The sequence below is a fragment of the Astatotilapia calliptera genome, chromosome 6 (assembly GCF_964374335.1).
Source record: "Astatotilapia calliptera chromosome 6, fAstCal68.1, whole genome shotgun sequence".
Taxonomy (NCBI): Eukaryota; Metazoa; Chordata; class Actinopteri; order Cichliformes; family Cichlidae; genus Astatotilapia; species Astatotilapia calliptera.
In genome coordinates this window covers 7,014,348-7,039,639 of record NC_137427.1, presented here as the reverse complement: position 1 = coordinate 7,039,639, position 25,292 = coordinate 7,014,348, and the positions used below count along the sequence as shown (strand labels likewise).

General features: G+C 40.9%; 1 protein-coding gene and 1 long non-coding RNA gene across 4 annotated transcripts in view; both read left to right on the top strand.

Moving 5' to 3' along the window:
• LOC145429373 (uncharacterized) overlaps positions 1-25,292 on the top strand; it is a 323,103-nt gene that overhangs the window by 193,442 nt on the left and 104,369 nt on the right. The window lies entirely within an intron of this gene.
• Positions 6,476-25,057, top strand: pcdh10a (protocadherin 10a). 3 transcript variants are annotated; one of them, XM_026169920.2, is made up of 5 exons: positions 6,476-9,662; positions 10,911-10,969; positions 11,500-11,606; positions 21,021-21,404; positions 23,353-25,057. In XM_026169920.2, the coding sequence occupies exons 1-5, from the start codon at positions 7,116-7,118 to the stop codon at positions 23,370-23,372; spliced, it is 3,117 nt and encodes a 1,038-aa protein (XP_026025705.1). In that variant the 5' UTR covers positions 6,476-7,115; the 3' UTR covers positions 23,373-25,057. The 3 variants fall into 3 exon arrangements, with proteins under 3 accessions (XP_026025705.1, XP_026025706.1, XP_026025704.1); XM_026169921.2 differs by having other exon boundaries at positions 21,021-21,181; positions 23,353-23,851; XM_026169919.2 differs by lacking the exon at positions 23,353-25,057 and having other exon boundaries at positions 21,021-21,791.

The window sequence follows — 25,292 nt, the reverse complement described above, 5'->3', positions numbered from 1 at the left end:
TTTCCTTGAGCATTCATTTAATATTCTGGTTTCCTGTACACATGAGGCAGTCATCACGCTTAAATCCACTGGCTGGGCATATGAAGTAGGCTTTGCAACTGACAGAATCCTCAGTAAACTAATGACAGCTACAGGAAAGTCAATGCTAAATTCTGGTCTTCTTCTGTATCTACTGCTTCTTATAAATCCTGGAAGATATAAAGTATGCAGCAAAACTATTGAATTCCTATCATCTGAGCTTGCCTCTGTCTCCAGAAGACATCCAAGCCTCAAATGTACAAATGATCTCCAGTTTTTCTGCTGAAGAAATGTTGAGGAGAGGATTATGCATTCAAGACTTAAGAGATTCTGCTTGGAACGTCAGTGAAACCACAACAATACCTCAGTGTCTCCCTCTCTGTCTTGGGGGAGCTGAGTCGAGCTAATTAGCCATAATATCAGCAAGCAAACTCGCCTCGCTTCGTTGACATACACAACGGCCCCTAATTGACTGCCAGGAGTTTTGAGGCTTTAATACAGCAAAGAAGCAAGCTGTACCTTGGTGATTATGAGGTTTGGGGATATATTGCATTACATACAGCAGATTCTTGCAGAACCAATCCAATGTCACGAAGTTCGAATGCAACACTGCTTGAATAAACAAAGATGTGTTCAAACATTCATAAAAGCCCAAAGGAAAGTGAAAACATTCTCTATAGCGGTTTAAAGCTAAAGACATTTGTATTTTGGCAGATGCTTTGAATCCCAACAACAGAAAACACACACATAAACCTTCAGCTAACTTGAACGCTCTATCGCGTCTGTAGTTTGCTCAGCCATTAGACCATGAATCCTTCAATTATCACAGCGGCAGAGTATCAGGTTATATTTATTGTTCTATCTCCTTGTCTTCCAGCTAAGATGGAGTGCTTAGATGATATTATATGGGCAGCCTCAAGACATAGCCCCCCATCAACAATGGTCTCTCTCTCTCTTTCGCGCTCTCTCTCCCTCAATAGAGATCGATCATAACTCATTATGCCAACCACATAACAAAACAATTTCAGAATTGAATGTGGCTGGGTTGCAGGATGAGTGGAGCTGGACTGGGGGGAGAAAAGCAAGCATATTGAACATAAACATCTATTTTCTAACTGGGGATTTCGGGTGGGGCAGGCAACCGCTTGAGTAATTTAGAGGATTCATCCATTTTTAAAGGCGATTTGATAGAAACCAATCCCCAATTGTGAATCTTTCAACCATTTCCCCCAGACTCTGGCTATAATGGGGACCTCCCTCACTGTCTCACTGTCAATCAATTTCCGCACACATGGGTCACTTTGAGCCTGCAGGTGCAGCACGCGCATGTACAGTATATCTGCATGAATATTGACTGTTGTATTTGTTAAAGTGCCTGTGCTGTCTTTAGTGGATTAAATCTTTCATTTTCTCAGAAAGCAAGACGGAGAGAGACAGCGAGAAAGAGAGTGGGAGGAATATGATGGGGGGCCTCACCTAACCTCCGGGGAAAGGCCAGTGCATTAAGACAGAGAACAGATCAGTTCCAGCTAAGATGAATATGAGCATATAGATTGGTCTGCTGTCTGGGGAGACTCAGAAATGCAGTTTTGTGTATGCTGAAGTTCCGAGGTTTGGAGGCAGCCAGTAAGAAGGGCAGGAAAGAAGACAATCACTGCATAACCAAACAGACCCCGAGTGGAGCACATCAGCGCGAAGGGCCAAGCTGAGACAGATACAGATTGCTTATTGAGCTTTTTTAAGCATGATGGTATTACAGCATACAGAGGAAGAACTTTTCTTTTTTTCTCTCAGAATAGCTGAGGCAATGTGTTGTAGCTTTAATAATCTAACACAGGTGTGTGTGAGTGTGTGTGTGTGTGTGTGGGGGGGGGGATTGTATAGTAATTTTTCCACAGTTAATGGCAATGATAGTATCGCTGCATATTTATTGTTTATGGCATTGATGATCTTTTCCACTTCCCTCCTCCATCATCCCTGTCGTCATCATCATTAGTGTAAAGCAAGTATGACATGCGTAAGGTGTTCACTTATCAGTGCCATCAGTTACTTGTTAATTGTCATCATTATCATTTCTATTACACCAACTGCTTTTTTGTGAAAGATTAGGCTATTTAAAGCCACAAATGAGTAGCAAAGAATGCTAAAAATGTGTTTTGGTTCATTTAAATCTTCTGCGTGATTTTGAAGCAGAGCCACTATCTGAATGACTATGTGAAAAGATTTTGCTCATACCAACAAACGTACAGATAATCATCATCAGACTTTTGTGATGCATTTCAAATCACATGCTTTCATACTTACATTTGTTATTTGTTTGTTTTTTGAGAGAATAACTGGATTCACACTATCAAGTAAGGCTACATAAAGCGTACAGCCTGTACTCATAATGATCAAAACGTAGTGTGCAACAAAGCATACTTATTCTTAACATTTTCTTTATTGTACAAAGACAAGTTATCATGGCAGGTAGTGATGGGGACACTAACAAGCTAGCTTACTGCAGCAGAGCTTTTGTTTTGCTTTTACACGTGTCGTGACATTCTTTGGTATTTGCCAGGTTAAAGTGTCCTCACTATAAGATAAATTTTAAAATAAGAATTAATAACACAACACCTGGTTTTGGACATTATGAAGCACTTAACAACTGAAAAGAAAAAATGCATTTGTGCTACATGCATTACTGCAATGTCCTGTGGTTGATGGTTGTTTACAGCTTGTTGTGTTGTGTAAAAATTGCCAAATTACAAACCAGTTATTGCTGCTTTAAGACCTTTCAACTTGTTGCACAGTACCATCTGGCATTGTAAAAGGACAAGAATGTAGTCAGTGAGACTGAATACCACATGTAAATGCAAACACTGCTTTTGAGTAGAGCCACTCTAATATTGCCTACAAAGTCCAAAGTGCCACTAGCAAAGTATGCTTTTCATGGTTTGCATCAAAGAGTGCTAGCTGGAGTGCTGTGCAATTGTTGATGTTTCTGTGTGAAGTTACTTGTGAAATGCAGAAAGAAAACCTGTTTGCCTACTCTTCTTTTTTAATTATGTAAATTTTTTCAAAAGATTTGGTAACTAATTTATTTTACTTTGAATGCTGCATTGTACACTTGCTATGTTTTATGTTTATGTAGTATACAGTTTGTGTTTTTAAACGCTAACAGATTTTTTTATGTTCTCTCTCTCGCTCTCTTTTAATTTTTACATCATGTTGAGAAGCAAGGACTGAAAATTATCACGGGCAGTTACTGATGTATTTACAGAAATGGTGATGGATTCTCCCCATGAAAATAAACCAATTACCTAAAGTAGCATCCTCTTCTGCCTCCTCTTCCATTTCTTATCAGCACTATTCACTGTTGTCATGCCCAGATCCCATATCACCATCTCTCCACTTCTTTTTTTCTTCCTTCACCTCCTCTCATCTCACTTTAACATTTCAACCTCTTGTGGCCTCTGTTCCTCGAACCATTCCTCTGTTCCCTCTCACTATCTTGTTCATTTTGCCCTAATGTGCTGTCCACTGCTTCCTTTGAGTCCTCCTACTTTCCTATTACCCCTCTCTTTTTCTCTCCACCACTTTTTACACCATCACTCCATCCATCAGACTGAGTAATGGCCATCAGGGCAGGGAGTCACCCTGCAGCTGTCTGGGACAGACACTGATCACACACACAGTCACTCTGGGCTGAGGGCACAGCCATCCATTTTGTACATGGTCTTATCCAGCTTACAACACACTGCAATTTCTAAGCTAAAGCAATTACAGGAGCCCAAATGGTACAAATGGTTTGCGTTGATCATACTCATCTAGGGTTAAAGGGTGGATGTAGTGTGGTTTTTAATATGCAACTGTTTGCGGATTTCACATGAAAGCCCTATGAGACAACTGAACAGAATTTCTTCAGTACGAGTGGGGTAGTTATTAACAGTGAATTGTATTTGCTATGTATTGATCAGTTTTCTTCTCAAGCTTGATTCTCGTGACACTAAGAAGTAACAGCTCTGTTCTACACATTTATTTTGTTTGTTTATTGACCTGTTTCCATTTGTATTACAGTTTCTTCAGCGTTTATGACCCCAGAGCTTCAATAAGCCGATGAGATAAAACAGTCAGAAATTAACAAGTTTCTTTTTCCTCTATAAACTAACCATCAAGAGTTAGTTTAAACCAAGTCTGAACTAATTTTCTGGCCACGATTGTGCACTTAAATTCAAACACAGGCTTTTGTTGACATATTGAAAGAGACAATATCTCCCATTTAGCAGTTTGTCACTGGGCTACAACTCTTCTCTTTTAAGTCTCTGAAGTGCAGGCTGCAACAGCGGTTAGGTACAGGCCTATCAAAGGGCACTGTAATAAGCTTGAGGTATATCCTTTGGGTGCTTACCCCCTTAATGATATCTTAATTGCCTTTTTGTTCATATTATGAAATTTTAATGGCCTGCTGAGCTTTTACCTAAAGACCAGCCTTAGTCTGTTAGCCTTTCACATCATGGCTAGTTATGATATCATTTGTCAAAAATTATGTCCCATTTGTCATTTCGGCGCCACTAAATTATAAATGCACCGAGAGTGAAAGAGGAATTAATATGGCTGTTGTTCTTGCCCGGACACAAGGAGTCAAGTGAGGAATTAAATGGAGCTAAATGAAGTTAACCAAAGTCTTCAAATTGTGAATGCATATTTCTTACGCTAACATGCCTTTGTAGCATTGCAGTTATTCCTTTAAAAGAAAACTCTTTGAGAAGATCAATAGGAATATGAATAGTAAGCTATAGACAGCACATGATTAGTATGAAGACAGGAAGAAGTGTGACTTTCTCAAAGACTAAACAGTCCATAGATCAGTCCTTAACCTCTTCATCTTCTTCATCGCAGCTGGCTTCTCAAAATAGGGTAAAAGTGTAATTTAGAAAGATATATGTATAACAGCATAATATTTAGAGTGAGCAAGTTAGGGTCCCATATTTACACATGCTTATATACAGTCCAGGCTTATTTAAACTTGAATTTATTTATTTATTAGTTTGTTTGTGTGTGTGTTCAGTCATTTCTTAATTACTACACGGAACTGGGTGAATGTTCTGTTAATTAGAAAATAGCATTAACGGTTCTGTTGGCTCTTCTTTATCAACAGAATTTTTTAAAAGAAAGTGGGCTAACGCAAGGGGGCGACGTTGGTCTGTAACTCCCTGACAGGGACGGAGAGCGCGACTGAGAGAGAGAGCTGGAGAGAGAGGAGATGCAGAGCGCACCGCTCTGCGATTCGACTCCAGTGTCAGCTCGATTCAGTCACACAGCTCCAGCTCAGACATGGGTAGAAATTCATCTAACGTCTCCTCTTTGTTTCTCCTGACTTGTATGGCGAGATGCAGAATCGCGTATCACTCGCTATTTAATCCACTGCACAATGGGCACGTCGTTTTGCATTACGGCCGATATTGTTTCGCTCCATCTATTACATTTGGAATTAGAGACTTATGCTAATTAGCCTCAATTACGCTCTTTTTCATCTTTTTGTCGTCATCCGCCAAATGGTGTGCAAGTAGTTAGACCCCCACTATTCCTAGCTCTCTCAAAACTCCACCATTTGCATTTTTAATATGTGCTTTATGAATTAAATTAGCGCATGACGCAACGTTAACGTTAAGGCCATCATGTGAGGAGGTTAATGATAAAAACGGGAAGATGGGAGAACTAATAGGCTTTAGGCTATTAGCAACACGGTAGGACTAAAGTACAACGCTTCATTTCTCTGAATTAAAGTAAGTCATGTGTGATCCTGCTCTGATGGAACCTTGTATCATACTGATACTCGTCAGGAAATTGCATTGGATATATGTATACTTTATTTAAAATGCTTTATTTTTTCCTCCAATATCCTGTTGAGATGTGTGCATTTCAGAGAGAGAGAGAGAGAGACGAGAGTGACCACGGCACTTTGGAGTATTGCGTCACTAGCTGTCTTTACTTGCGCAGGCATTTTACATGGTGGTCTTTGGCTGTGAGTATGCTTGGTACAGTCTGACTCATGCTTTGCTATCAGAGCAGCGCTTTAATAGCAAACTGTTGAAATAATTGCGTCAAGAACAGCCACACGAGGGTCATGGCTCTTCATCTAACAAGTTGTGAGATATTTGTTATATTGGAACAAAAAAGGAATCCTCATGATAGTAATACGAATAAGGTTAAAAAAACTTTTCAAAAAATCCACTATTTCGACGGAAGCTTCAGTTTTATCTACACAGCCCCGCCAACGCCAACTAGCACCCACTATTATTCAACTTTCTTAATTCACTGGATGTGTAAAACATTTAATTTCCCTGCTACAACTGAGGCTGGGCCTGGAGGAAAGAGGGGAGGAGAGGAGAGGAGCGCAGCGGCACTTAACTGGTTTTGTTATGAGGGTCCTATGTGTTCTCTGGCTGGCGTTGCGGAGCCCCAATCAGGTGCCATTACACCCGCTGTTTGAGAATATCATTGGCTGGTGGGGAAAGGAGCTGTGCGCAAAACCAACCTCGCTGCTCACACTTGCTTTACAGAAGCCGAGCTGTGAACATCATCCGCTTTGAGCGCTTAGGCGCAGTGATTACATCCTCATAGAGAAAGATAGGGAGAAAGTCGTGTTATTCGCCAGGCTTTCTTTAGAAGTTATATTTGTTGCTGATTTCGGTTGTGCATAAATAGGACTTTTTGCGTTCTTTCTCTGCTGGTGTGGAATTTCCTGTTTTGTTTTGTGACTTTTTTTCTGTGAAGAAGGGGCAGTCTGTTCTGTGCAGAGGCTATGAGTTGGCTATGCGTCCTGGCTCCAGCCTGCAATGTTTGCGCTGACGCCAAAACTCACAGACCGGTGCTGAATTGATTAAAACAGAGAAGCTCGGATCAAATGGCTGTGCTTCTCACAGCTGAAACGACACAATGTTCCACTGACCTGAGGCAGAGGAGAGGAATTTCAAAGTCGTGCAGCCTTGTTGCTGTTTATTTCACTGCCCTTTTACGGACAGAGAAAATGGGAAATGCTCATTTCTTGTGAGAAGAGGGAATAACATTTATTTTTTTCCGTTTTGAAGTGCACTTGGACAGAGGCAGAGGAGATGATTTGGTTAATATTCCTGCTCTCCACTCTGGATGGAGCTGCCTCTCAGCTACGCTACACGGTGCCAGAGGAGCAGGAACCGGGCTCTGTGGTTGGGAATATTGCAGAGGATTTGGGGCTGGACATTACCAAACTTTCCGCTCGCCACTTTCAGACTGTGCCTAGTTCACGGACACCTTATCTGGAGGTGAACTTAGAGAACGGTGCGCTCGTGGTGAAGGAAAAAATTGACCGGGAACAAATTTGTAAGCAGACCACCCAGTGCCTATTGCACCTGGAGGTGTTTCTGGAAAATCCATTGGAGCTCTTTCGCGTGGAGATTGAGGTGATGGATATCAACGACAATCCACCCAGATTTCCTGAAACAGACATTTCTGTGGAAATCTCGGAAAGCGCTATTCCCGGGACCCGTTTCCCGGTGGAGAACGCCTTCGACCCTGACGTTGGCACAAACGCGCTCAGTACATATGCCATAACGAATAACAACTATTTCTACCTTGACGTGCAAACACAGAGCGACGGGAACAAGTTTGCGGAGCTGGTATTGGAGAAACCGCTGGACAGAGAGCAGCAGGCAGTGCACCGCTATGTGCTGACGGCTGTGGATGGGGGCATCCCGCAGCGGACCGGGACAGCTCTCTTGGTCGTTAAAGTTCTGGACTCTAACGACAACGCGCCCACGTTTGACCAGTCCGTGTACACGGTTAATCTGCGGGAAAACTCACCCGTGGGCACTCTCGTGATTCAGCTCAATGCTACTGATGTTGATGAGGGACAAAACGGAGAGATCGTTTATTCTTTCAGCAATCATAACACACCGCGGATAAAGGAATTATTCAACATTGATGCCAGAACAGGTAGGATAGAGGTAGCGGGTGAGGTGGACTATGAAGAGAGTGTCACGCACCAGATCTATGTTCAGGCTAAAGATCTGGGAGCTAATGCGGTCCCCGCGCACTGCAAAGTGCTTGTCAAACTCGTGGACGTGAACGACAACACACCAGAGATCGGTTTCAGCACTGTGACTGAATCTGTGAGCGAGCAGGACGCCCCGGGCACCGTGATCGCACTTTTTAGCGTCTCGGACAGGGATTCTGATGAGAATGGACAAATGAGCTGTGAAATTTTAGGGGATGTTCCTTTTAAGCTGAAATCTTCCTTTAAAAACTATTACACCATTGTGACAGACGGACCGTTGGACAGGGAGAACACAGATTCATACACCATAACCGTGGTGGCTAAAGACAAAGGTCAGCCTTCCCTGGCTACCAGCAAGTCAATTAAAGTGCACGTCTCCGACGAGAATGACAACGCGCCCCGATTTACGCAGGCTGTTTATGATGTATATGTGACTGAGAATAACGTGCCCGGTGCTTTCATTCACGCCGTGAGCGCTTTGGACCCCGATGTAGGACAAAATGCTCTTATAACCTACTCCATATTGGAGTGTGACATACAGGGCATGTCCGTGGACACATATGTGTCAATAAATCAGGACACTGGCTACCTTTACGCACTACGCTCTTTTGATTACGAGCAGCTGAAGGAGTTCAGTTTCATGGTCCAGGCTAAGGACTCAGGTGCTCCCGAGCTCTTCTCTAACGCTACTGTAAATGTGATCATAGTTGACCAAAATGACAACGCTCCTACTGTGATAGCCCCTATCGGCAAAAACGGCACAGCCAAAGAGCACCTGCCACGCTCTGCGGAACCAGGCTATCTAGTGACGCGCATTGTGGCCATGGATGCAGATGATGGAGAGAACGCACGCCTGTCATATAGCATCCTACGGGGCAACGAGATGGGAATGTTCCGCATGGACTGGAGGACAGGGGAACTACGAACAGCCCGCAGGATATCTCCCAAACGGGATCCCCAGGGCTACTATGACCTGCTGATCGAAGTGAGGGACCACGGGCAGCCACCTCTGTCCTCCTCTGCCAGTGTGAGTGTAATTTTAGTGGACAGCGTGAATGAAGGCCGCGGTGTCGATCGCGGCTCAGCTTCCAAGACAAAAGAGACCTCCCTTGACCTCACCCTAATTCTCATCATTGCCCTGGGCTCTGTTTCTTTTATCTTCCTACTGGCCATGATCGTGCTGGCCGTGCGCTGCCAAAAGGACAAGAAGCTCAACATATACACGTGCCTGCTTGCTGGTGACTGCTGCCTGTGCTGTGGCTCGTGCTGCAGCAGGCAGGCTCGTGGCCGTAAACAGAAAAAGCTAAGTAAATCCGACATCATGTTAGTTCAGAGCACCAATGTAACGTCAGGAGTCGGGCCCGTGGGGCAGGTGCCCGTGGAGGAGTCTGGTGTAGGCGGCGTAGGAGGGGGGTTCGGCTCCCACCATCACCAAAACCAGAATTCCTACTGCTACCAGGTGTGTCTGACACCGGAATCTGCCAAAACGGATCTGATGTTTCTGAAACCATGCAGCCCCTCTCGCAGCACTGACACAGATCACACCAACCCCTGCGGCGCCATAGTCACTGGTTACAGTGACCAACAGCCGGACATCATATCTAATGGCAGTATCCTGTCTAATGAGGTAAGAGAGGCCTGAATCAGCATTAGCAGTCTCTCTGGGCTACATTTTGAGCTGCATCAAAAGAGCACAAAACCCCAATTTCAACAGTTAACCCAGTTTTTAGGCATGGCAAGCTGTTCTAATGTCAAACTCTCTCAAAAGACTTATAAAGGAATGTGCCATTGGCTGTTGTGCTTAGTGGCCTTTAACCGCTGTCATGCTTAATGGTGATTGGACATGTCAGTTTTTAAATCTGGTAGTCCTTTTTTTTTTTTTTTTTTTTTTTTTTGGTAACAGATTGCTGTTAGATCACCCTTTACGTCGTGCGAAGAAGTTGAGTGCGCCAGATATTTTTCTTTACTTGCCAATTTCTTTAGACCACCAAGTTGAAAAACGTGTTTTATTTAATGTTTATTCTTTATTCAGTAAAAACGATTTAATTTGACGCACATAACCAGTTCCCACTTAAGGGCCAACAGTGTAATTTGTGAATTTTACAAAAGTATTTTAATAATTAATGAATTTTAGGCTACACGTTGGAGAGTTGTGGAACTTATATTGGTCATTCAAACGAATGTATTTTTTTTTAAATTACACAGAAGGGAGTATGTAATCAATAAAGCACTATAATGTGCAAAAAAAAAATCGCCCGGAGAGCGTTTCGCTCTGCTGGTTTAGCAACGCCAGAATCTTTCCCTAACAGTGGATCTTTTAAAAAATAAATAAACAAAATACCGCACATGTCCCCAGGAGGTTATAAAGTTTGCGTGGCAAATATAAGAATCTATAAGAAGATATGAGACCAGCGGCTTCAATAGACTTGATGTGCTCAGTCTGTGCGTTCTGCCAGCGGAGCTGTGGAGTTGGGGCTTTTTGTTGATTGCGGTTTGGCTGGACTGGAGCCAGACAGCCAGTCACAGCCTTGCCTTTTCTGTGCGTTAAGTATTCCGTGCACAACCCAGCACGGCAGCACGGTGAACAAAGGTTGTTCAGTTTCAGCATCGCGCGGCTCAATCATTTACGCATTCAATCGCCTCCCTAACCTACTCTCCCCTACTCTCGTCTCCTCTCGCCCACTCACTCACCAAGTGGATGCGCGCACCGTCGGTACCCCGCCTCACATAGCCACAACTTATTCTACACAGTTACACGTTGACATCAAGTGTATCCATATATGTTTTTAAATGCTTCTCTTATTTTGAAACATATGTCTCTCTCCTCTGTTTATTCGGCATCACATGTGACCAATGTTGTCTGTGGGTTTTCTAGACAAAACACCAACGAGCAGAACTCAGCTATCTTGTGGACAGACCCAGACGTGTCAACAGGTAGTGAAAAGCACACATTTAGCGACACATGCACAGACACTGAAACATCTCCAAATCACAGAGCCTAAAGAGCCACACACAATCCACCATCAGAAGACCTGTAACATTCAATATGCCTCATGGAGCCACAACCTATTCATATGTCTATAAAAATGAATATTACAACCATCAGTGTGAATCCCATATATTCTGCATCCTTAATTGTGGCTTTGAGAGGCTACACTGTTCCCAGTGTATCCATAACACTCATCTTCAATTTGGCATCAGTCCCATAACTGACGGAGTAGCGTCTATTAAAGCTGTAATGCTGGATTTCATTACATGCCATGTGTAACATCCAATTTAGACTCTTGATGGCCACCGTGACTATATTAATGTGGTGTTGATTTCTGACTCTCCCATTCCTTCTCCTTTCCCTTTTAATCCTGGCTTCTCTCTTCGTCTCCTGCTTCCCTGTCTCAACCTCTCTCCTTCTGCCCTATTACTATTTTCATACCTCAACTCTCTGCCCTCCCCACTGCCTCTTTTAGTTCGGCATTTCAAGAAGCAGATATTGTTAGCTCCAAAGACAGTGGTCACGGTGACAGCGAACAGGGTGACAGTGACCACGATGCCACAAACCGGGGTCATTCAGCCGGTGAGTTACCCCACATAATTACACCAACATATTAGCCCTCACACACCCTACCCTGATCTGTTTCAATAGTGTGTGTTTGTTATTGTGAATGGGATAAAGCTGAATTGTTGGTGCGGACCGGTGACTTTTAATTTCCTTAATTTGAGAGAGTGCGAAGGCCTAGACTCCGAGGTTGCTTGCTGGCACGAACTGGGCCCCAGAGGTGTTGATTACATTTCACAGCCGGGTGAAAAGGAGGGAAATTTGGGGGGAAATCTCTTCTCTTTCTTCCTTCCTTGCATTCCGACTTCTCTCGTTTTAAGTCTGCTGCTGTTTCAGCATGAAGTGGTGCTGAAAGGACAGTAAATGGCACTAAGGCAGTGTGAGGCCTATAGTGCTTTGGTGGCACAAATCAATATCCTCACTGAAGTGAAATGAAAGGCATTAAAGCTAAATTGATATAATGAGAAGCATTTCAATCAGCATTACACTTGGGGTGTTGTAGTACCTTTGATGTATAGATTCTGCTTATCAAAAAATATTAGTACCTTTTGCATTTTTTTTTGTAGCTTTTGCAGCTAAAATAAAGGTAAAATATCAGGATTAGGTAACATTTCCCCACCTACACTCATATTTCAGGTCTGTTTACTCACTCATTTCTCTTTTACACTTTAAAACAATGCAGATTTCCTTAGACATGTCTTTGGGTCTTATCATAAGGCTAGCCTTGTTCTATCTAAAATTCTATTAGGTTTTTACCTGTTTATTGATCAAAGTGGAGTCAGGCAAAAAGTGGAGCAATACAAAATCTCATTTCATATTGAACTGCCCTTTCCTTCTGAGGGATTGTTCCACACGACGCGTGTAAGACCCCTGTCTAGACGGGAGCCAGCCAAATATCATATCAATGCTGAGAATACAAATAGAAAAGATCAGATAGGTGTTGTAGGATAGTGAATGGTCCCTCATTAGGCTCTCCTGTGTTTGACATTGTTAATGAACGAAGCCAAAATAGAGAGCCAGTATGCAGCAATGGTAGTGTCACTCTCTGCCCTCGCTCATGAAACAGGCTGGGAAGGTCAAACTGTGCGAGACTGAACTACAGAATTGGAAGAAATCCAAAACTCCCTTATTTTTTTATCAGAAAAAACCCTTGTGAAATGATTAATGGGTTTGCTTAAACATACACCTCTTGTTGGAATGCATGTGGCATTTCGCTGTTATTCAAGAATTTTGCCCAATGTTAACCAGCAGATCAGATTAAAAAAAAAAAAAAGACAACAAGGAACATTGGATGTATAAGTATGTGATATATGTCTCAAGATATCAGAAAGGAATAAGTCCTAACATGATCCTGGACAAGTCTGAGACTGTACTTTATCACTTATTTTATGTGGAAAATTGTCTTGAATTCCTTTGTGACGATTTGCTAGTATAGTTACAGACCTACATTTTTGAATCGGTAACATGTTTCTTCAGCTTTATTTGGCTCCTAGAAACCTCATTTGGCACTGGTCTGGGAGTGTACACAGTTGGTGCTGTACTCTGTATTTCATACCAGGAAACCAACATTTGGTCCGCATGTTGGATTTAGAAGGGAACAGCTTAACACTCCATGGGAGGTAATATCACACGACTGGTATTTTGGAAAGAGGGACATTTGAGTTTCTCAGACTTCTGTAAACAAAACCAGATGGAGTGTGTGTCTGTGTAGGTGTAAAGGTATACCATTGTCTGATTTAATATGTAGGTGTATACATGATACCTGTATTGAATCTGCTTGTGTGTGTGCTGTGTAGAACACAAGGCTCAGTGATGATGTCTGTATTGAAACGGCTTTCTCCTTTGAGATGGTGCTGTGTGAAGCTTAAATGAGATTCAGTTTAAGAGGAAAGCAGTTGGCACTTTGCCATATATATATATATTTTCTCTATATAGGTGTACATACTGCTCATTTGTGTCTCTGTTTTTCTCTGTGTTACTTAATAATATACAGGGACAGGAATGCTGTTGGTTGTCTTATGTGGATTGCGAGCTTCTGTAAGTTTAGTTGTGTTATTATGTGCTGTTTCCTGTATGAGTTTTGTGTTTAGTGCGAGTAGAAAGCCAGACTGCCAAAGCCTGAGCCATGATGACTTTGTACTGACCTGATGTACTTTTATGTGTTTCTTGAGAACCTGTGTTCACAACCATATGTTTGGCTGTGATCACACACACACACACACACACACACACACACACACACACACACACACACACACACACACACACACACACACACACACACGCACACACACAAATATGCATATATATTTGTGTGTTTGACATGACTATGCCTAGATAACACTTCATATGCTTGTGTTCTGTGTGTGCATGCGTTTGCCTGACACACACATATTCTTTTCTTGGGTTTGTGGCAGGGTCTCATCCTTCATTCTGTCTCCCCCACACGTTGGCTCTCCGCAACACTCGGCTGATCAGTAATTCATTTCTAGATCCTTTGCATAGCAATTATCAAAGGAGGGTTAGAGGCAAGGTTTCCTCATGGGACCGCACAGCACACTCTCCTTTTTTGTGCACCTCAGAATATTTCAAATCAAGGGAAAACCATTTCCAGTTGGCATATCATCAACTACACCTGCCTTAGCTTTCCGCTCGGCCGCTCGGCTGACACTTTAGAAAATAAGTCTCCTGACGTGGTTTTAAATCAAAAGGACACTGCCTGTGAGCCACCAGATACCTTTAAAAAGTGGGCAAATGGCTTTTTCTCAAAGCAGCGTGTCTGCAGTGAGGCACTGGTTCATCAACAGCTGAAGCACTATTGACTGACTGCCACACCTTTTATAGCCCAAGACTTCTTTTTCCCAAATTATACACTGCTCTCCCATCATCTAAATTGGAGGTGACAACAGGAGTGAGTGAACGTAAGAAAAAAAGGTGACACTTAAGAGAGGATAAAATATTCATCAGGAAAAAAAAATTGGCTTCACAGAAACATTCGATCAGCTGTGGAAGACTGCGTGACGGGTGGGAGACTGGAAATGATCATTATCATGACGTTTGTTATGGTGAGAACAACAGCCGTGACAAATGAGACAATTAAATCACTGTGGCAACGGTGTATTAGATGGCTGATTATGAATTAGTGGCGGCCACAGTGTTGCAGTTTCCCATGTCAGTAAGCTGTCAGAGGAATTTAGCACACAGTGTTTTGATACCACCTTCTCTCATTGTCCCAGACACTAAAGGGCAAATGGTTTGCATAGAAATATAGATTTATGCCAAAAGAATGTCATAAACAAACAAATGCAATCTGTGAGATGATTAAGAGAACATCTCAAGTTTTCGTTTAAAAGCTTGCATAAAGGAAAGTCGAACGAAAAGGAGTTGAGGGGAAGAAAATACACAAATGCATTCGGAAGACATTTCCTTTGCTTAGGTGAAAATGACAAACAAAAGGCAAACAGTCATAACCGAAAAGCTTTCACTCATGAAAACCTTTTCAAGTCCGTAGTTAAAATAGTAACACCAGACAAAGGCTGCAACTAACAATTATTGTGTCATCAGTTGGCCGTGCATCATGTTTTTCATCATTTATTTAGTTTAATTTCTGACTGAAATCATTTCAAAGCTCTAAATGGTTTAATGCCTAAAAATATTGTTACATAATTGCTTGTTTGTCTTGACCACCAGTCCAAAGGATATGTAGTTTACTATCGTATAAAACAAGCAACAACACTGGAATCAGCAAATGTTTAGCAATTTTTTGCTTAAAATCACTGCTCTTAAGGAACGGCTATTTTAACAAGAAACAATGACAGCAGAATACTTTCGTAAATGCGCAACCTCTGAACGAAGATGGCATGATGGAAGTTTGGTGAACTCATTGTGTAGATCCACACTTATTGCCTTTGAATTGGAAGAATTTGAAAAGAGCTCACTGCAAAATCTTCTGCAGGAAACAGAATGAAAAAAATAAACATTTTCTCATTAAAAAATTACTTTGCATTCTACCTGAAATAGGCAGACATGGCATCTCTTCTACTAACACGACTCATTTGTTGAATTCAAAAATAGTCAATACAAATCAGAGCAGAGAAAGATAAAAGAGAATTCTGGCAATCAGTTTGATTAACTAATTGACGAGATTGCTCAGATTCCTGCAAGATGTCTTTCTTATCTCTGTGGAAGCACTTAAACAGTTTCCATTTTGAATGACCTCTTTGTAACATGGCTAAGGTAGATGGAAGAGGATTCTCTGTGTGAAAAAGAAACCACAATAGGAACATGTCCTGCAGTGATTACTAATACACTCAAACAACTTTAGCACCTTGATGAATACCCTCTTCAGTATAAATAGGGTATAGCTTTTGAATAAACTGAATGTGTTTTTAACCCTGAAGTGATTGAAAAAAGAGGACACAAGTATGGCTGTAGTGCCTGTACATGGACATACCTTGAATCTGTTAAAAACTCAAGATTAAAAGTGAAAGAGTATTGTATTCTTTTTTCCTCACATGAGGCCTTGAAAATTTCGAAGTAAAAGGTAAGGCCGTAAGACTATTTGCAAACTCTTGGGGAGTCATAAACATGCTTTGGCCATTTTCTCTCCAGAAAATGAATGTCACTGAACATCTGGTCTAGCTTGCCTGAATAAACCTATTAAAAAAAAGAGTAGGACGTCACGATACATAGATTAGGTAAAATATTAGAAACAACAGTCTCTGAGTGCAATTTTATAATAACATCTGAAGGCCAGAAATAAGAAAAGAAAAGCTAAGTAGTAATAAATCAAAATTTTGTAGAACGATGCTGTCAGAAGTTCTTTTGTCAAAGAACTGTACACTGTAATTCTTGGCATTCAACAAAGGTCCAAATCATACAAACTGTCCCTTTGCACTTAATCAAGCAGTGACTGTTACAGGAGGGGCCATCTTGGCTCTCCATCCCAGCGTAGTTGCTGCCTAACAAACATTGAAAATGGTAGCTAGGAACATTCTTTTCTGTCTGTCATTACGTCTAGAATTGTGAGAGCCATCTTGTTCTGTTTTGGCCCTGGGAGGTCTCTGGTTTACTCATCACAGCCTCTCTGGCCAACTCATGTAAGGAAGCTCTGCTACTCCCCTGCCGTACGCTGCTGCTGTCCAAATATTGATGTTTTGTGTCTGTATTCTCTCTGGAGCAGTGGAGGACAAGATGAAAAACAGAGGTATGGATAGAAGACACCCTCCACCTGGGGGAACAGGAGTGCTCTTTTTTTAAGGGTGGAGAAAACAAAATAAGGAGAGAAAAAGCAACAGGCAAGGAGAGGAAAGAAGGAGAATTACATGTGACAGAAAATAATGAGAGACAGAGGACGAAAGGAAAGAAACTCATAGGGACTAATAGAGAATGAGAGACTGCAAATCTAAGTGTAAACCCACAAAATGAATTCAAACTAGAGGCTCGTGTTTTCCTGAGAAATTGTTTTCCTTCATTTCCCTGCTCGCTGTTGCTGGATGTATGTCAGACAGCGCAATTAGTCAAATCACACCAACAAGGGATTTCAGAAACATGCAGAGTTGTAATGGGGGGGAAAAGGAAAAGAAAAAAGAACAGAAGTGCTGATTGCTTATTAGCAAGTAGATCAGGTTTTTATTGTGTAGCATCGTTTACATTGTCTCCTGCATGTGCATGTGAGAGTGCGTATGTGTGTTCTTCCTGCCTGATGAGGTCACAATGAGAGATAGGGCTGCTGGCAGGGCCTGTCATTGCCAGTCACTGTTTTGGTTGTTGTTTTTCTTCCTGCCTGAGGAGGAAAAGGTGCTTCACGGGGATCAACAGCTACTTGGTGTCATGTATGCATGCCCTGTCTGTTTGCTCGTGTAAATTTACATATCTCTGTATTAATGGAGTATTTCAAGCATGTATGTGTGTTTGCAAACATATATGTTCACGTTGTCAGTTTTTCAAGAGTGAGTTGGCAGGCAAAAAATCACTGAGCATTTCGGAAGCTGTAACACGACTTTCAGCCTGATATATGGTAAACAGTGCAGAGCAGACTATATTTTTACATCCTCTCCAGAGTACAGTGCGAACTGAGAAATGAGAAATACGGAACAAACAAACCTTTTCTCTTATAATCCTTCAGTGTTAACTTTTTATTGGTATGCAGGTGTGGGTACCATGTGGTTTCTGCCAAATATATGTCTGGTTTACGCACCTGTGCTTCAGTCTTCCTGCTCGTTTGTTTATACATTTAAGAATGTATATATGTATGCATTATGACACCCAATTTCTTTATCCACACAATACCTCAGAAATGACAGAAAGTGGCCTGAGGTCAACGCCCTTCACGTGTGAGAAGAGACATTTCTGAATAGTCCATTAAAAGGTTAAAGGGCAAATATAAAAGTGGGAATTAACAGAAATACCATAATTTATATGCACCCAGACTTTAAAGACACCATAAATATACATTAGTTCTTGGGGTGAATTGGAGGGTAAATTGAAGTAAACGCCACTCAAAAATGGAATCAGCATTACAAATATCTCCTGGAGCAGCTTTTCCTGGACTAGTCCTGATGGAATTGAGAGATTTTTCATTTTCTTCTCCATCAGATCGGTTTGTGCTGCCACTGAGCCACATCCCTTCTATGATAAAAAACAAATGCACCCTTTGGCAGCAAAAACCTGTGACTTGTGCTTACTCATGGGGCAATCAAACCAGACAGTGTATACAAACTAAAAACATATCTCATGACTTTAAATCTTTCGTAACCAAACAAAATATGTAAGGTAAAATACTAAACAAAGAACTTGTCAGCTCTAACACATATCTATTTTAAACTATTTAAACTAAGATAAGGCAGCTGCTCCACACAGCCTTGAATAATTAGAATTAGAAAAGTGGCATCTGAATGAATGTTTAAAAAATATTTGTGAAATAGGGTTGAAGCACATAAAAGCTAATGTTTAATTGGACATTTGTAACGCTGTTTCTGGTAAATCAAAGCCAGCCTCCAACTCAGCCCACCTCTCTCTAGCTCTTTTCCCATCTCCATCTGTAAGGTTTGGGTCTCCCTTGTCTTTTCTGGCCATTGCTCTTTCCATCTGTGATTGCCCAGGTTTCCCCTCTCGTTCCTTATGGTTCCTGCAGTCTTGCCGTTTCGCCCGCCTGCTGTCTCTGTTTCTGAAATCTGTGAGTCCCCCCAGTCTGTTTGGCCCTTGTTGTCTCTAGCTCTCTGGTCACTGCACAGTCTTGTGCCTCTCTCGCTCCCCATGAGGCATGAATTAGCAAGATTAGATCCACACGACGCGCACAAATAGAAGGAAATGGGATCTGTTGTAGTGGTAGTTCTGACAATATAAAGACTGATATTGCTGTGTTATTTACATGTGCAGTGGTCAATATTTACTATTAAAATAACTGGCGATGTATAACACAACAGAGTCAAAACTACAATAATGTTTTTGTTGTATGTTTAATAATTTGCATCGAATTAGATTTAATTAATTTTAAGGTTATTTCGAAATACGTAACCGTTTACTGGCTGTTCTCATCTCATCATTTTTTAGCCTTTTTCCCCGTCTTCAGTATTTTCAAGGATTACCTTAGTTGCAGTTCAATAAATAAATACATAAATAAATAAATGCATCCATAAACAGTGAAACCAGTTATCCCACTTAACATAAAAATGATAGACAAAAAAATCCTACCTAAATCTCAGCTTTATTATTAATGCATTAAGCCTACATAATACTTTCCAGATGATGAAAGATACTGTATTCTGTCTCCACAACAAGGGATTCAGCTTTATTGCATTATTTGTGCACTTAAGATTTAGTCTAGCATTGTTCAGAAGAACATTAACTAGAACTACAATTAATTTATTTTAATTTGATAAACATGAGAAGGAGGTACAAGTGCTTTTTTGCCTTGACTAACATCTGCAAGTATGCATATAGCCTGCGAGGTCACCAAAATAAGTTCAGAAAGTGCAGGTTGTACCTTTTGTTGCTGATGATTGCTCAGATCATTATATTGAACACATGGAAACAGGGCAACTTCATTTTGTTTATTTATTTATTTATTTGTAAATTGTCATGATACTGAAATATAACAAACAGCAAAGCAGTTGCAATCTACCAGACAGAACAAACAAAACTTAACTAACAATATGAACCTTATGGATACTTTCTTCTGTACTCAGTTCTCGTCTTTTAGAAAAGAATGTATAGGTTCAAATGATCTGTAATCCATGACAGGTTGTGGAAATGGCAGAAAAAAAACATGCTCTGTAGATGGCAGATAATATTAACACATTTATTCGTTGACATGACTGCACTGATCACTAGTGACTATACAGACTCTCCCACACACCCCTACCCTCTCAAAAAATATGAAAAGAGTCTAGCTTCTCTGCTTTTTCTCTAACATTATTTTGTTTGTGTGTGTACATGTGTAGTGTTAGTAATGGAGCAATAGAGACACTATCAGTTGAATGGATCAGTAGAATAGATCTGAAACCCACTCAGCCACAGGGAATTATCGCCCACTTTCTTTCCCTTGCTCTTTTTTTCCCTTTCCTTATGAAACAGATCTCTTTCCTCTTCTCACCCAAAACCGATCATCTCCTGCTTCTATCGCGTCATTTGAAGGCTTTCCTAAACCATCCAGATTTCACTGGAGAGCCAGGAAAACTACAATCCACTATGCACATGAGCACACACACACTCTGACACAGAGACAGTTTAATTAACACAACTGGTACTTCCTTCATGCTTGGGGTTTATGCGTGAGTGTGTTTGACATTCTATTATATCATTTCAGATGTTGATTTGATCTTTTTTATGTGGTCTTTTGTTTTTGGCAGAAGCTGTGTGCCAATTACACACTTTGTCGGTTGGTATAGGGATGATTGACATTAGAGTGTGGTTATGTAGCCAGTGACTATTTTGTTGGTTTTGTGGCACATTTCTTAACATAATTATCGTTTTTTGTGTACAGACGAAGGAATATAGATTCGCATTTTGTCTCCTGGTGTTTCAAAATCAATTGTGAGACTGAGGATGTTGATGTCGGGGGGTGGGGGGGTTGAAATGTTTTCTCAACACCACATCACTTTGATTGCACATTTCATTCGGAATGAATGGGGTGAGGAAGAAAACAAACAATTCGCTTCATCAATGTTGGCCTTGTCTCTTTGATGAATAGCTTTTGCAGCACTTTTTCTGCTTGCGACATTGGCAAATGATTGCTAACTTGTGTTCTCTCTTCTTCTTTCACTCATCTCTCCCTCCATCTCCCCTTTCCACTCCAAATATTTATACTGCTTCTTTTATCATGACCCCATTCCTTTTTTCTTACTTATTGTCCTCCATCAACATTTCTGGCTTTCCATTTGTGCTTTCTTCATTTGCACTTGGCATCCTCTCTCTGAATACTCTCTATAGGCACTGACCTGTTCTCCAACTGTACAGAAGAGTGCAAGGCCCTGGGTCACTCTGACCGCTGCTGGATGCCATCCTTTGTGCCATCAGATGGGCGTCAGGGGCCGGACTACCGTAGCAATCTGCATGTCCCCGGCATGGATGCCACACTGCCCGACACTGAGGTACCCTCCTCTGTCAACCTCTCCGACCAACTCACCATGACCTCGTCCACTGCCTCGTCCAACGATAGGTCATTCTCCACCTTTGGCAAGGACGGCCAAAGGTCACAGTCACACCACAGCCTTCACCATCATCTCCATCAGCAGCAACAGCAGTACAGCTCCAGCACGCTAGAGAGGAAAGAGTATGATAGGGGGACCCTACCATACAAACCCACCTTTCTCTGTGAGTATCAGTATGAAAGGTCCCTGGGACCCTATGACTTTGGTCTGGTCCAGTACAGATACTAAAGGAGGGGACAATGAATCTGCCTCTTGATTCTGATCTGGACTTTTTTAATGATGTTCATCAACTTTTATTTCTTCTTTTATTAAGGAGTTTAAAATTACGGCTTTATCTTTTGTTATATCGTTCTGTTAAGTTTTTTGATTTTGTTTTTTTTTTGTAAATTATCATTAATTTTATCAATTGTAAAATGTAAACTATTTCTAACTGTCCTTCTCCAAAAGACACTTAAATTTTTAATCAACCTCACCCTAACCCTAAATGCTGCTTGTAATTATGTGACTTATTCTAAAGTAATAATAAAAAAATGAATTGGACTTGTGTTAATTTGCTGTTGCCCCTTTCTTTTTCCTTTTTTCCAAATTCTCCCCTCAAAATCCTTTTTATCTGATGCTCATATAAGTAAAGGTTGTCAAAACAAGCACACGTCATGTTTCCACATATCTACATTGTGTGATTGGAGCATGCAAAGAGAAAACAAAAGACAGATCATCTCATGATGTAGAGGACATCTTTTTCCATTTGCTCAACATTGGTTTTGCTCGAGCATGATGACTTCCTTACTGAATAGCTCAAAAGGTGAAACACAACCCACGCTGCTGCTTCTTCTTCACAAGGACTGAAGTCCATTTTGTTCTACAAAGGAACTGTTGAGTATCTATACTTGCTTGCTTGTGGATCAATACATGACATAAATAAGAGTGGGTGAGATGGGCTGTCAACAATGAGGTCAAAATATTTCAGTTGGCAATGTCACGTACACAAGTTTTCTGCAAGAAGGCAGGAAACTATTGCAGTATAAAGTAAGTTTAATTTGGCAAAAGAAACATATTGATAATCACTGAACCACTAAAATTGAGACTTCAGTTTCCAGTTTGCATTTCTAAGGAAAGCAAGGGGAAAAAAAGGATGGCTGGACACTTCTTAGCACCTTCAATTGCTTTCCAGGCTCCCACATTACATGAATATTCTATTAGCTCTAAGAGTAGAGAATGGATTTGATATACACATTCAGTAGAGAAGTCATTTCCAGTCAAGTCACCATCATGTTAACCACCACCCTCCATGATACTGCATGCTGACTGTGGGCTGTCTCTCAGGTAAACGATGAGCACCATAACCTGCTTTTTTCTTGTTTGTGACTTAACAGAGGCAAGCAATCTTCTTCTTGCACATCAGGTCTGTGTGAAAAATAATTGGTATTTAGCCTTTAGGTGCTAGAGCTTGTTTTGCTCCAAATATAGCTGCCTGTGTGTCTGCTCATCTCGTCTGCCTTGCAGGGTTAGGATAAATGTGCTCCATATTCGCTCAGTCCAAAACTCACAACTTTATTTTATTTCAATTTACTTTTTTGATGTTACCTCCATTTTTTCTTATCAGTTGAAATAAATGGACCCGCTGTGCCACAGCAAAGGTTTTGCTGTTCATCATTCTGTAAGAAAATAGGCTATCAGAATAGTCCCAGAAGCTGAGACTTTATTAAACAATAGGCAATATATTCTACTTTTAAAAATAGCATCTTATGCTGCTATGGCAATACTCTGATCACCAGGGTTGTCTTGATAAAGTATTTATAAATGTTTAATGATCCATTTATAGATAATTAATGAATCAATTAGTGCTCTGTGTATTTTCTACGCATGCATCATGTAGCCACCAAATTTTGGAGCATTTATCTTCACTGATAGACATGTTTTTACCCAATTCCCAAATTAGTTTTACAATTATGCTGTGAGAACCAGCCTCTAGGGTGTATAAATAACTTCACAGAGAGTCCTTTGTGGCACGTATCCTTCAAGAGATAGTATTTCGAGCCGCCTGTGTCACTAAAAAGCCTCGAGGGAAAGGGTGTCATTTGTCTTAACGAGTGTGTTCTCTGTCTTTTCAGCCCGCAAAAGGATTTGCTAGCTCATTCCATGTGGATCTGTCGGAGACAGCGTGAATTCCTTTACTAGACCACCAACACTGATGCTGGAGACAGCGAAATAAAACTAAACAAACGGCAACCTGGACAACAGCAACCTTGGTTAAACTTCATTATCTTGGGTGGCGGACTGTAACGAAGCCTTGGCTGTGTCTGCTGAGGGAGGAAAGGAGAAATAAAAACTGAGTAGCTGTAAACCTCTAGATATCAAAAGAGCAATCCAAGGCCTTATTTCTCTCAGCAGGACTGAGACCGGGGCCGAAACTCTTGACCATGTGAAAATTACAATGTCATCAGCAGACAGAGGAAAGGAACTGAAACAAACAGAGGAATACAAATCATGTGTGATGATGAGGGAACGGTTAAGTCAAGAAGGTGTTTTTGTTGACTGAAGAGTTAGCCTCTAGAAATTTGTGTGTGCCTGTTTACATAAAGAAAAAAAAACTAAAGAAAAAAAAACAAATGTTTCTGTACAAACTTCAACCAACGTCACACGGAACCCTTTAGCTATTTCTATGGTCACCACTAAGCCAGCTGTACAGAGACTGTGTTGCGGGAAGGAGACAAACTGCCAGAGTGAAAGTGAGAGACAATTAGAGGAGAGAGAGAGAGAGAGAGCAGATGTTGTACAGGTATGAAAAAAAATCATGGTAAAGAGGAGAGAAAATGTGAAGTATTATAAATTCTGTATCTCTGGTTTTTAACTTGACTGTCTTTATATAACTTCTCTTTTTTGTTTCTGTTGTTCTTTCTGTGTGGTTAAAGTGTGCAAACTCTAAAATATTCCAACTTGCAATTACAGACAGGAACATGTGGTCTAGCGCTGAGTTCAATCATCTTTCCAGATAAGCCACTTCAGGAAGGAGCTCTGAACAAAAGTACTGCGTAGAAAAAGAAGCTCATTAGCCTCATGTTCAGTTTATCTATATAAGAAAAACCACACACATGTACACACACGCACACACATACACACACAAATGAATGTTCTCATTTCTGAAGTAGTAACAGTTCTGATGTTCCTTCCTGAGCTGACTGACTGCAGAGAAAGTAAAATTTCCTTTGATGAGGGTGTGGTTCCCTTGATGCCATTGGCCTATACATAAACAATCAGACACATTCAGTGGTTTTTATCATGTGTGCAAAGTGTTTACTGTGCTATTTTAAAAGCTTATAAATGAATATAAATCTATATATATAACTATATATATATATACGCATACAATATACTTTTTTCTGAAAACTGTGTAACCATTGGTTAGTTTCTACACCTCATATCGTCATTCAATCTAATAAAACCAAGTGCTACAAAATCAAGATGATTAAAGTGAAGGGAGAGTGCTTCAGAAAACCCCTTCACATGAACCAAGAATTAAGTTGATCTTATTTGATTGTTACTTTTCACCACTTACAGGTGCTGGGCCTTGCTGTGTGTAGCAAAGAACCAGTTGAGTTGTTTTGGCCTGTTGTGTATTTTTACTAACAGAACATTTGATCATGTACAGGACAGAGGGCTATCACTGCAAGATATTGAAGGGTTTTGCAATCATACAGGGAAGGCATACACAAATACAGTACATATGAACATCAAAGATGGTGAGGCGCAAAGAATTGCACACACATATACATACACAGACCAAGTGGTGATAAATAAACAGTGTCATTGAAGTTATTTAAAGTGTGTTTTGTTGCATTCATAAATCAGTTAATGTTTACTCAGTTCACCATATCAGTTTAGTTATGGGTGTGCTAACATTTGCTAATTACCCCAAAAAAAGTCTGGCTGAGCTGATGGGAATGCCACAGGTTTTTTACAAGTTGATTTGAAGATGGTGCTGATGAAAAATTAGAGAGCTGCCAAATTCACTGTGCATGTTTGCAGCAGATTTTGTGACAATCTACCCAAC